The sequence below is a fragment of the Setaria italica genome, chromosome IV, assembly GCF_000263155.2.
Source record: "Setaria italica strain Yugu1 chromosome IV, Setaria_italica_v2.0, whole genome shotgun sequence".
In the NCBI taxonomy this organism is placed as follows: Eukaryota; Viridiplantae; Streptophyta; class Magnoliopsida; order Poales; family Poaceae; genus Setaria; species Setaria italica.
In genome coordinates, this window is record NC_028453.1 from 6,308,222 (window position 1) to 6,321,397 (window position 13,176).

At 43.9% G+C, this 13,176-nt stretch overlaps 2 protein-coding genes across 2 annotated transcripts; both read left to right on the top strand.

Annotated features, from left to right (window-relative positions):
- Window positions 1-942: 942 nt before the first annotated feature.
- Window positions 943-1,519, top strand: LOC101772423. The gene has a single exon (XM_004964838.2). The coding sequence runs from the start codon at window positions 1,027-1,029 to the stop codon at window positions 1,318-1,320; it is 294 nt and encodes a 97-aa protein (XP_004964895.1). The 5' UTR covers window positions 943-1,026; the 3' UTR covers window positions 1,321-1,519.
- Window positions 1,520-8,319: 6,800 nt separating this feature from the next.
- LOC101765814 (protein FAR1-RELATED SEQUENCE 5) lies at window positions 8,320-11,548 on the top strand. The gene is made up of 6 exons (XM_022826057.1): window positions 8,320-8,355; window positions 8,885-9,384; window positions 9,475-9,821; window positions 9,944-10,275; window positions 10,490-10,754; window positions 10,857-11,548. Exons 1-6 carry the CDS (start codon window positions 8,320-8,322, stop codon window positions 11,546-11,548), a joined length of 2,172 nt encoding a protein of 723 aa, XP_022681792.1.
- The last annotated feature ends 1,628 nt before the right edge of the window (window positions 11,549-13,176 follow it).

Genomic DNA, 13,176 nt, shown 5'->3' on the forward strand with positions numbered 1-13,176 from the left:
TGCTCCCATTTGACTAAGGTGTATTGCACCCAATTGGTGGAGGCTCTTATTAATTGAGTTGATCCTTTGTGGCTCAACTCAGAACAAGAACCTGTCACCTAAGCACAATGCATAATGCCCTTTGTTGCACTAACCTTGTACTTATCGTTGGCTGTCACTTTTTTCCCGAAACATATTATAGATCCAGATCCTAACATACATGTACCCATGCTCACCTAGTTCTACAAATGTGTCCGAGAGACTGAGCCATTAGATCTTGAGATGATGGTCAAACTAGTTATCAACAGACACACCGTTTATCATTGAAAGAATATTTAGCAAATACTATCATGTGTGCAAGTTGGACACTTGAAGCCGAGAGGCAAGTTTTACTGCAAGAAACCTAGCAAAACAAACTTCACCATGGCTACGTACCGGATTTAGAACTAGCGCATGCTTGTTCCTGTCCCTGCTTTGTGAAGCTGGATATAAACCGAACGACTTTAAAGTGGTGTGCTTGCTACAACTTTACCAAATTCCACGGATTCTTGAAATCTAATCGTTCAACCGCTTTGCTGCTTCCATTTCTAGATTATACATATACTCTACATGTCATATTTGTGGTAGTCGCATTCTACTCCAAAGAATGCAGAATGCGGCTACACTACCGATTATTCCCCTTGATAAAAGCCGAAAGGCAAGCTAGCAAAATTAATCCAAAAGCAGACTAGTCTAGCCAGTAGCCACCACTAGAATCGCGTCCCCGCGGCCGCACACTACCGGTCATCTACGCGATGTTCAACACGGCCAGCCAAACTCCGTGCAAAACGTGAACTCCTGCAGTAACAACCGAGCCGTAAAAACCCCAGGTTGGTGCCTCTCCTGTCCTGGGTCCCTGGGCCAGTATAAAAAGGAATCGTGCGCATCTGCTTGCTGCTCATCACTCCACTGATTCACTCGGCCATCTGCACTCAGCAAAGCCAAGCGAAGCAGCTGACAAACTTTAGTAGCCAACCGTAAGGCCAAGTAGCGGGTTGCCGAGGATCGATGGCGTTCGTGCGGTACCGGGCGCTGCCGAGGGGGGAGCTGACAGTGGAGGAGTTCCGGGCGTGGCTGGCGCAGTTCGACGCCGACCGCGACGGGCGGATCAGCCGGGAGGAGCTCCAGCACGCGCTGCAGAGCCTCAACGTGTGGTTCGCGTGGTGGAAGGCGCGGGGCGGGGTGCGCGCCGCCGACGCCAACCGCGACGGCGGCGTCGCCGGGGAGGAGGAGGTCGCCCGGCTCTTCGCCTTCGCGCAGAGGAACCTCCACGCCAAGCTCACCCAGCTCGGGTACTACTGAACACCGATGACCAGACGACTGGATAATCAATGTGATGTGACTTGTGAGTCTGTACCTGTAACTATATTGTAAGGATTTGGTGTGTGTGTGTGTATATTTGTTCTTGGTTATTGCTTGTGCTTTTGCAGTATTTTCTGGCAGGTTTAAGAGAGTTCTCTACTTGTATTTTTGCCATCACCGACTTTGTTCAGAAGTGATGTATGGGTCTTTTTTTTTTAAAAAAAACAATGTATTGGTCTTTGCATTGTGTTAATATGTTTAACATTTTTCTACTGTATATACATATTTCTTTTCATTTTTTGCAGAAAAAGAAAGAGCAAGACAATCTTTCAAACTTGTATTTGAAATGTGAAATATTTATACGAGAGATCTCAAGGCAATGTTGTAAGGTTAGTTATCTAACTGGCTAGTCAAACATGAAGCGGGAGATGATGGGCCCTCTTCAAAATCTGCATTTGAAATGTGAAGCCAATGCAAAAGGGCTGCATGCATCAAAATTGGTTATCTAATTGCATGCGATAGGGTTGGTTAGAGCAAATCTAGCAATAGCCTCCAAATTAAACCATAAGAGCAACTCTAGCAGACCGTTTACAACTCCCTACTCCAAGTTTAGAGGGCCAAGTAAAAAAACCACTCCAGCAGGCTCTCTACTTAACTCCCCATTTTAGGGAGACCTTCAAATTCCCCCATCCACCCTCCTTTCTTACGGAGCCATCTATCCATAGGGGCTATTGCTGGAGTTAGAGATACTTTTATAGCCTTAAACAAATACTACCTCCATCCCAGAATATAGCTACTTCTAGCATTCAAATTTTATCTCATAATATAGCTACTTTTGAGTTCCCAAGTGGTATATTTGGCATAAGAGGTCTAAAATACCCTCCATATATGAAAATCAACATGCAATACCGCCACCAATTAAATAGGAAAGGTATAATTATTCTAATGAGGGGTAATATAGACTTTTAATCGATATCCTTAATCTGTTTGAAAAACTCTAAAAATAGCTATATTTTGGAATGGAGGGAGTAGAGAGAACCCCATTTGATCTTTGGAGGCTATTGCTAGAGTTGCTCAATGTAAAATTTTTTGAGTGCCTCCAAACTTGCTCCAACTCCAATAATAACCCTTAATTCTAATCTTTTTTTAAAACCAGCCAGCAGGAGGGCTGCTGCTATATTAAAATAGAGGAAAGCCCGACGGGCAGAAACGAAGGAAAGTTCTGTACACTCTGTGCACTCTCATCCCAACTAACACGGGAAAAAAGAGAATGAGAGGCGCCGCTAGGTGCGATTAATGCCGCCGGGCAGCATTAATGAAAAACTCTAAATGTTTAGCTCCTACCGCAATCCATGTAGCCGCTTGATCTTTTATCTTAGCAACTATGCGACTGAGTGTTTGCTCAAGATGTTGAAAAATCCGTGCATTTCGCTCCGTCCAAATCTCCCACAGCACAAGGATAATTAGGCTTCGCAACCCTTTTCTGCTAACCACCTGAGCACCCGCTAAAGCTGTCCACCAATTGTGTAGCGAGTCATGTAGATCTTAATGACTCGGGTCAATGTTTGCACACCGTGTCCATGCACTCATCTCTATCCAAATTCTACTTGCAAAGTTACAACTGGTAAATAGGTGAAGTCCCATCTCTTGTGTTGCATTACAAAGAGCACAATGTGAATTACTTGGCCATCCCCATCGCACCAGTCGATCTGCTGTCCAGACTCTATCTTGGATAGCCAGCCAGATGAAGAACTTGCACTTGACCGGCTCCCAAGCTTTCCAAATGATGGTCTCAAAATTAGTCGTTGTAGATTCCAAAAATTTCGCTCGGTAGGCCGACTGTGAACTGTATTGCCCGTCTGTTAGGAGCTTCCATACAATGGTGTCCAGGACTCCCGGTCTAAGCTGCACCCAGCTCACCTCAACCCATAGGTTGTGGTACTCAATAAAATGCGTCACAGAGAAACCGTGATGTAGAATATTTATGCCCCGAATCCAGGCGTCATTAGTCATAGCATCATGCAGTGATCTATTATTTCTTTTGGAGATGTTAAACAGGTTTGGCGCCATATCCCTCGGTCTTTGCCCATTGGTCCAACCACTATCCCAGAATGACGTTTTCTTACCATCTCCAATTGTAATTGTGGTGGCCGCTGCAAATAGCTTGCGGTTAGCTTGCAAGCAAGGGATATCGCATCCCTCCCAATGCGGACCATCGTTCATCCATTCCTCGAAAGGATCTAGGATGTTGACTAGGGGGGGTGAATTGTCAAACCTGAAAATTTTCACAACTTCGAACAATTTTATTAGCGACTTCCGGAGTTTCCGGAGATTGTTCCAGAAATTTTGCAACTTCAAAATTTCCAGAGAAATCTACGGATTCTTCGGAGAAACAAGGATTTGAACTACGACCTTATGAAAGACTTGCTCAAATGTAAATCGCCGAATATAGGTTAAGCAACAGAATATTCTAGGCCTTTGACACAAGATAGAACAGTTGGAAACTTCCTAGAAAAGTAGATCGAGCACAAACCCTAGAAATGTGTTCTATGCTTGAATATGAACAATGTTAAGAAGAAAAAGCATAAGAGACATAAGGATTTATTTACCGGAGTTCAGCTTCACACCTTGAAACCTATGTCTCCGTTGAGGACCTACAAAGGGTGGGCTTTTCACACCTAAGCCACTTTTCTCACACTAGCGACCACAAAGATCAAGCTAGATCGAGTCACTTACTCAATCGTTGGGGTAATACAAACTTCCCGTAGGTAGCCACAATCCTTGGATGCTCCACGGCCAACGCCTAGCCGGCTAGGAGCTTGAAGCTCCAAGAGTAACAAACACAAAATCAACGACTTGACGAAGAACAAGGTGCTCAAGAGATGGGAAATCAGCTCACTAGCACTCTCTCTTGCTGTCCCTTGAATCTCTCCTTAAATGCCCCACCAAATCTTCACCTAAAGGCCAAGAGGGGAGTAAAGAGGGGCTTTGAAAGTTTCTGAACAGCTCAGGTCAATGTTAGGTCAAGAGGGAGACTGTGGGAGGGTGTGAGGGAGTATTTATATCCCTTCACCTCGAAACTAGCCGTTGGAGCTTATGTTCCGGAGTTTTTCGAAAACTCTGGAACCCCCGGATTCTTCCAAATGAGAATATAATGTATCAAAAACATAAAAGATAAAGCAAGAGCATGTGCAACTCCACCTTAATGTGTGCCATAAGAATTTTAATTCCAAAGATCTTTAAATATCACTTGGCACATTATAAGTGAAAACATGAGAGATGCACATGTTCTTGGCAGCAGTGGGGTGCAAAGAGTGTGTGGAACACGTTTTTGTGATGCATATAACAGAATATACACTTCAACAAATAATCAAAGAGAAAAATAACAGAATGTCCGGAGATTCCGTAGAAATCTCCGAAATTCTCCGCAGGTTACGGAATTTTCCGGAGAAATATCCGGAATCTCCGTACATTCTGCCATACTCAAATAATATCCATCACAGAAATTTTCACACCAACACACAATTATCCTTAGATAAATAAAAGCAGTTTTAAGCATTCAAAGCACAACCATTACAAGTTCTCATGCTCACGTAGTCTTACACACCATAAAAGACAAAGTTTGATACATAAATCCATAAACCCTCCCATCAAATATTCACTCTCCCTTTGGTATCAAGCACCAAAAAGGAAATGAACTCCATCACAACAGTAGCAGCTACTCCTCGTCATCGTATTCGTCGTCCTCCTCCTCCTTCTCATCATCATCCTCTTCCTCATTGTCTTCTTCTTCTTCCTCAACAGGTGCAGCGCGTGTGGAGCGGCGAGGGCGAGAAGAGCCAACAGGTGCAAGCGGGGTAGGAGAAGGAGCAACAACACCGGCTTCAGCGGCATCCAAGATGTCCCACTATGCGAAAGGATCATCAAAGTCCGGCAACTCATGACAAGGATCAACAGGAAGTACTTGGGAGGCCTTGAGCTCAATGATGTCACGCCTATTCTCATTTACCTCTTGGGCCATATGCTTGCACATGGTAAAAATGCTCCTAAGTACCCTCTTGATCATAGAACCTCTTAGCCTACGGGACTACCTAGGAGGAGAGGAAGCATGAGACTCATCATCATGGTGTGGAGCTTGGCTAGATGATCCAGCAAACCGATGAGAGGTGGCTGTAGGATAGGGACCATCACTACCACGAGGACGAATATGAAGCGGCTCATGAGCACAATCCTTGGAAAAGGTGATCTTTGTGACCCTCTCAATCATATACATAATGTCATGGCGCGACGAAGTTCATTCCATATGTAGTCAAAGATACAGAAGGATCTTCCTTTGGGAGTCACGCGATTCAAAAGATTGCCCGCATAGAAATGAAGCGTGGTGGCATCTCCTCCCTTAGGGTCAACTGTGTTCCTAAAGAATTGGTTGAACACATAGTAGTATGGCACCAAATTATTCGATTTCCCTCAAGTGCCACCATAGGATTGTAGAACATGAATGGAACGTCCTTGGACGTGACTTTGAACTCAACATGTATAGGATCATGCCTCTCATCCTTTGTTCTAAGTCCCAAAAGGCAAGAGAAAGTCATGTAATCAATGCAATAATGCTCGCCCATGGTGGTCCAATGAATAGAGTTTGTACTTGCTTGGAAGTAGTATGAGCTATGAAATTGGCCAAGTATTTCAGCATTCCAATTACATCTAAATCCCATAAGCTCATAAAGACCAAACTCCTTACACCTGGCAACCCCCTCTTGAATGTGGCATCATCATCTTTCATATAATAAGGCCAATCCACATACCTCATAGCAACAATGGGGAGCTTGTTCTTCTTGCGCAACACCATGGAACTATAAAAATCCATGTGAAATTCATTCCAAAAGTGTGCGTCAATCCCCTCCATCTTGTCCCACCTAAAAGGATCATGCCCCCTTTCCTCTTTAAGTGCTAAGGACATCTTGTAGTAGCCATTGCCCAACCTAGGAGTGTATCCCATAGGGCATGAAGGAGGGCGAAGAGTTGGGCAAAGAGATTGTGTCCTTTGATCTTGGTCAAATGTGGAAGTGAGATGCTCTGGAGTTTGAGGACAAATCTGATAAGCTAAGCCCCTATTTCTCTTGACTGGCGTAGGTTGAGGAGCTGCAAAAGATGGCATGACACTAGGAGCTTGGCCACAGTTGGATCTACGGGATGTTTCAGGCAATTTTTCCCTCCCCTTCCTCCTCTGAGCAACCACAAACCTTTCTTCCTCAAATTCCTCTTGCTCATACACCTCCTTCTCCTCTTCTTCTTCACTCATAACTCTAGGAGGATTAGGATCATGTCTTGCCTTAGTTCTCCTTTGAGTTGCACTAGCACGAGTGTCCCTTTGCCTTCCCATCTGGATAAAGCAGAGAACATGACAAAGATAAGAAAAGAGTCATGAAAAATTCAGAGAGTAATCAATATAAGAGGTTTGGGCTGCGAGTTGCAGAGTATTCCAAAAAAATGTCCGAAGTTTTCCACAAGTTGCGGATATTCCGAAAAAATGTCCGGAGTTTCCGCAAGTTGTGGAGTTTCCGGAACTCTTTTCCGAAATATTCCGAAATTTGCAGTCCAAAACCCTAACATCTCATACACAATGAATCGGTCATGGGATTGATATAAAATTGAAGATCCTAGGCCTACTCATGCTAGTGAAGAGTACTATCCAAAGGAAACCCTAAGGAACAACCTACATTGATAAATCGGGTGAGATGAACATTGGATACCTTTGGAGAGAAAAGAGAAGAGCCTCCACCACGTGATTCCCCTTCCTTGATGATTTCACGAATTTTCGGTGGTTGAATCTCCAAATCACCCAGGGGGGAGGGGGGACGAAGGAGAGAGGAGAGGGAGGAGAGAGAAGCTAGCGGTGGTAATGAGACAGGATGGACCGGTAATTTCTCAGTGTAAAAAGTAAATACACATTAAGTTACGAAATTTTCCAGAAAAAGTCCCGAAGATTCTGCAACTTCCGGAGATTTTGCTCCCTCTAGCGAACAACCATTAGATTTGAGTGGAATTTGATTTGGGATAGATTTGGAGGAATATATATATATATATATATATATATATATATATATATATATATATATATATATATATATATATATATATATATATACGGTCAATATACTCCGTAGCCAGCTATAGAATAGGATATTCTGTAGCCAGTGCACGTGGCATGTGGCGATTGGCCATCCTGCTCACGTCTGGTCGTTCGCGCGAGACCATGAAGCTAGTATCACGCAAGCCAGTAAACGAGCTGTTCGTGCGAGCTATTGAACGAGCCGTTCGTGCGAGCCAGTAAATTAACCGTCCGCTCACGTCTGGTTTGCTGATTTAGCCCAGGATTGAACGAACCAGTAAAACGGCACAGCACAATGTGCCATCCTCCTGCTTAGATCCGCCGCCACAGCACCATGGCCGCCGCCACCTCCTGCTAAGATCCGGTGTCCTTGGCCATCCTCCGCCACCCAATGTGCCATGCAGCCCCACCACATCCAGTTTCCCACGCAGGCCCGCGCAGGTAGTCGCCGGGAGATCACGCCGCCGGCACTCCTGCCGCGTTCGTGCGGGAGGCCGCCGGTGGGTTGGAGCCGACTTCCCTGAGCCGCTGCTGTTGGACGGAACAGAGCTGTTACGACATTGATTGGCTTCACTCAATCAGCGCGAGGTGCTCGGATGAATTTGTAGCTGTGGCACCAATTACGGCAGCAGGGAAATCAATCGACAATTAATTGTTGTTGTTAATGGTGAGTCCATCTCCTGTGCCTGCAAGAATCCGGAGGTCTTCCTGCAGGTTGAAGTTGCATCAGCAGGTTGGGTCTCGCTCCTGCACAATCCGATTCCATGGATGGCGCAACTTCAACACCCACACCGGAGGTGTCCCCTGTACTGTTGATGCCGCAATCGCCGGAGCCGGAGGTAAATGGCGCACGGGTGACTCCTCTCCAACATGTGTCGCTAGAGACGATGGCAACGCCCGATCCGGAGAGGACCTACTTGCATGTGAGTGTGCTGGCTTTTAGTCTTTTCTTCTTGCTGGTCCATCTAAAAGCTAAATGGTGTCGCATAGCTAAATTTCCAAATTCATGTTTTAGGTGACCCCCCCAAAAGGTCTGAAAGTTCAGGACACATTTGAATGAACCTTGATAGTAAAATCCAGGAAACAGTACTTGGTGCCATTATTCAGAAATTCAGAAATCAGAAACGTCCAGCATGAATTGCATTATGATTATTCATTACCTAGTTGATTCCTGGTATATATATACCTAGATTTCAGAAATTCAGGAACCAAAGCGTACAGCATGAATTTCATTACATAGTTCATTCCTGATTATGTTATCAGAATTTCAGAAATCTTAGATATGATTGGTTCAGTAATATGCCATGTAGCCCTACTGATGCAGCTGTTGTCCCCTATCTCATCCTAGTGTAGTTTGAAATAATAAAGATTGTGCTCCAAACATTCTGTAGTAGAGATATGTGTATTTTAGAAGTTGTGGTACTGCCTTTCTGATATGTGTTTTTTTCCCAGGATCCCCTGTTGCCAGAGACAATTGTGCCAACCAAGGAGCTGCGTTTTGACAGTAGAGATGAAGCTAAGGAATTTTACAAATTCTATGCGGGCAAGGCAGGGTTTGATGTGCGCATAACCAAGACAAGTAGGAAGACGGTACTGGAGTTGTCGTGCAACAAACAAGGACACTGGGATTACTACAAGCCTGGTGAGGAGAGGGTACGTGAGAAAATGTCAATGAGGTGTGGCTGCAAAGCTTTTGTGAAGATTAAATGGAACCAGAAGAAGGACTATTGGTTCTTTGAGAGGATAAGGTTGGAGCACAATCATCCACTGCATCCCTCGCCGACCGTAACACAGTTCTTGAGGATACAAAAGGACAAGGACCCTATAGTCATGGGTATTGTTGATCAGATGCATAGGTGTGATGCTTCCCATAACACTACAGTAAATGTGCTGGCAGAATTATATGGTGGTCGGCAGAACTTCACGTTCACGGAAATGGATTTGAGAAATAGGTAATGTCTTCAAATGTACTATTGTTGATGTTGTTGTTGAATACATAGAAATCTTTATAATTAAATTGATGTATGTGTTCATGGTTGCAGGAAAGCTGCAACTGCCAGGGAGGAGAGGGAAAATGATATACCAAAGTTGCTTGAGTTCTTCAGGGAGATGAAGGCCCATAATGAGTATTTCTACTATGAGTTGCAGGTAGACAGTGAAAATGTTATCAAGAATGTGTTCTGGAGTCATGCAAGCCAGCGTGCAGAATATATAGATTTTGGAGATGTGGTTACATTCGACACCACATACAAAACAAACATGTATAGCATGCCTTTAGCCATGTTTGTTGGGTCAAACCATCAACTGCAGAATGTCGTGTTTGGGCAAGCATTGTTGCAGGATGAGCAAGCTAACACATTTGAGTGGTTGTTTGGGGCATTCAAAAATTGTATGTCCGGAGGTCGGGACCCACGGTGTATACTTACAGGTGAGGAATGTTTATACACGAATGTCATGAGTGATACGTAACTTGAAATAATTGGTAACTTTGTCGCATTTACTGTGTTGCAGACCAGGATAGTTCAATGGCGGCAGCAATCAAGAAGGTGTTCAAACAAACACAGCACAGGTTGTGCCGTTGGCACATGCTTAAGAAGTATAAAGCAGAGCTGAAAAAACTATACAAGATTCATGATGGTCTAAAGATAAAGCTCATCACCATAATCAATCACCCACTTACGCCTACAGAGTTTGAGTTTGCATGGAATGAGTTGGTGGATGAGTATGGCATACGGGAGGATGACACTATTCAGGGACTTTGGGAGAGTAGGAAATTGTGGGTTGCTGCTTATTTCAAGCCCTTGTATTGTGGCAGGATGACCTCTACACAGAGAAGTGAAAGTGTAAATAAGATGATCAAGGGGAGTGGCTTCACAGGACATATGACATGCATGAGTAAATTTGCACGCAGGATGCTAGACTTCATTCAACACACAAATCACACAGCGGGTGGGGAAACCCATTGGTCTCAGGTAATAATGACAGTGTATTGTTTGAAAATATCATTCACTATCGTTTACTAGGGATTAATGTTTTAAGTGGTTGCCCATGAAATAGGCTGGTAACTGGCGGCTGACGTTGCAGCCCTTTGATGGCCATCTTAGCAGAGTGTACACACGAGCCGTGTACAAGAAATACAGGGAAACTTATATTTATAGTACTGCTTTCCGTATTGATCCTCATCCTACCGAGGTTGATGTTTACCTGGTGACACACACGGATCAGTCATGGCAATATGCTTGGTTTCAACATTCATTTAGAGTGGAGGCTGATGTACGATCCGGTAGATATACATGCGAGTGCAAGACATGGGAGCATACAGGTAAAAATGGTGCAATTTGAAAAAAATTCATCTCAGCATTTCAATGTATATTGTGGCCTGGTGAAAAAGTAGCACTGATTATGTTTAATTTCATTGTTACAGGCTTGTTCTGCGCCCATCTTATTAAAGCCTTCACGTACCTTCAGATCGACAATATACCTGCAGAGTACATAATGAAGAGATACACAAGGGGTGCAAGAACGATGGTACCGTGGGACAGGCATGACATTGTGACTTCGGTACCGGGTTGTGAGAGCGATCAATACAAAACAAAGAAACTAGTAGAAATTGCGATGGCTGCTGTGAGAGCATGCCGCAAAACAAGTCTTGGGTTCGAGAAAGGCTGTGAGCAGCTGTCTGCATTGGTTGAGTGGGGTGAAAGTATTGCAAAAGGTACAGGAGCATCACATGTGGGGGATCATACAGAAGAACAGAGTGATGTGATCCCGCATACTATAGGTGAACCTGCGGCTAGTTTGGCTGAACAAGATGCAGCAGTTGATACTGCAGTCCAAATTTCGGAGTGTGCACCAAGGGAGGCAAGAACAAAGGGGAGGAAGCGTGGAGGGAGACATGTTGTTAATGAACATGCAAGTTCCAGTAAGGCACAGGGGCAGCGGATATGTGGATATTGTGGATCTTTGGGTCATTATACTACGGGGTGTGATTTGAACCCGGATAACATCAATAAGAAACGAGGTGCAGGTGGGAGTTTGCGGGGCAAGATGGGACGGAAGAGGGGGAGACCACCCACAAAAAGGCAACTGGAGGATGAGTTTAATGGTGTTGCATGAGTTGTGTTTACTAATTGGGTGTGTTTGGAACAAATTAATGGTTGTGTTTGGATAATTACTGAATGGCTGTAGGAGATTTTTGTGCATCATGAATTTATTCTTTCTGGTTCCTTCGTGTCTTGAGTATTGTGAACCCACTTGCTATCAGTGATGTTGGCAACTAAACTGTTGGCAACTAAACTGTGATGTTGTTGGCGCCCAGCTGCAAGTGCGCGCAGCATGTTTTGCATCTGCTAATTTTTTTTTGCTGCCAATGTTGCTCAGGTTCGGACTGTATAATTGTTTACACTTGTTTTACTGTATCCAGCTGCAAGTGATCGACTTACACTATTCAATGTCAAAGAAATGATGGTTTAGTGTTTACGTGTGCTAGTTAGTGTTGTCGGGCGTACAACTGCTTCCACAGTTTGTTCTGATGTCATGCGTTTGGTGTCCCATGGTAGCTCTGATTAGTTTAGCCTGAAATCAGGGCTTAATATGTCATTTTTTTGCTACTGCTATCAGAAAATTGAGGCATGAAGAACTAAGACATTGCATTGCCTTTTCAGAATTATTTGTGAATTTGAGGTATTATGAGACCTTCTAAATATATTACTGTACTTTTAATTATTTTATACTTGTATACCGAATTGTTTGGCAAATTTTGTAGTTTTCTTTTCCGATTGTATATTCGATTACACCGAATTCATATTGGAGTATCGGTGACATACCCTGGGCCTGGGTCCGCCAGCTGTCTGGTTCAGTTCCTGTCTACTTCCCTTGTTCTGAATCTTAAGATAAATCCATCTTCATCTTGCCTTGGGTTGCAGGGCCTCAGGAGGAACAAGCAACGGTGAGCTGGAATATGGCAGAGAAAGCGAATGGGAAGGATGACACCAAAAGGACAGGACTGGAAGGAACAGGCTGTATAATAAAATGGAGCAGTAATTATGTACTGTGTAATTGAGATTCTAGGAGTAGAAATGGAGGCAGTTGTAGTAAATTAGTGTACGATATTATCATCTAATAAATTATATGGATATTTGGCAACTATGTTTTTTAAACTTGTTATCAGAGATGAAATTCCTTTATCACAAAGTGTGCATGGGAACATTAGCAGAAATCAGAATGTCTCTGCTCAGGTCACAGGTGCAGCTGAACATATTCGGACTGGAAAATGCATGCAGAGAGCTCGCCAACATGGACCGGCCGGTTCAGCAACGGCCTCACCACCCAAACACATATTCAGACTGGAAAATTGGACCCAAGAAGCACAGTATTCCATTTACAGTATGGATATTTAGCAACTGTTATTTACTGGGCATGTGAAGCACAAAACTTGTATTCCATTTACAGTAACAACTCAAATTTGTGAAGAACATAATTAAACTTATTTGGGATCCATGAAATTCAAGCGACCACACGGAATGTCTATGTCTGGAAGTTGTCGAGAATGAAGGGACAGTAAACAAATGAAGGGACAGTAAACATGTTTCTAGTCCACTAGGATCACATGCGACGCCTGTGTGCTACTAGATCTCCAGGGAGCTTCTTGATCTCGTTGATTGGATGGTAGATGCCGTAGAATAGGAGCTGGGACCTATAATGCCGAATGTCTTCCTGCAATGCATAGGTAAACAACAATCAGG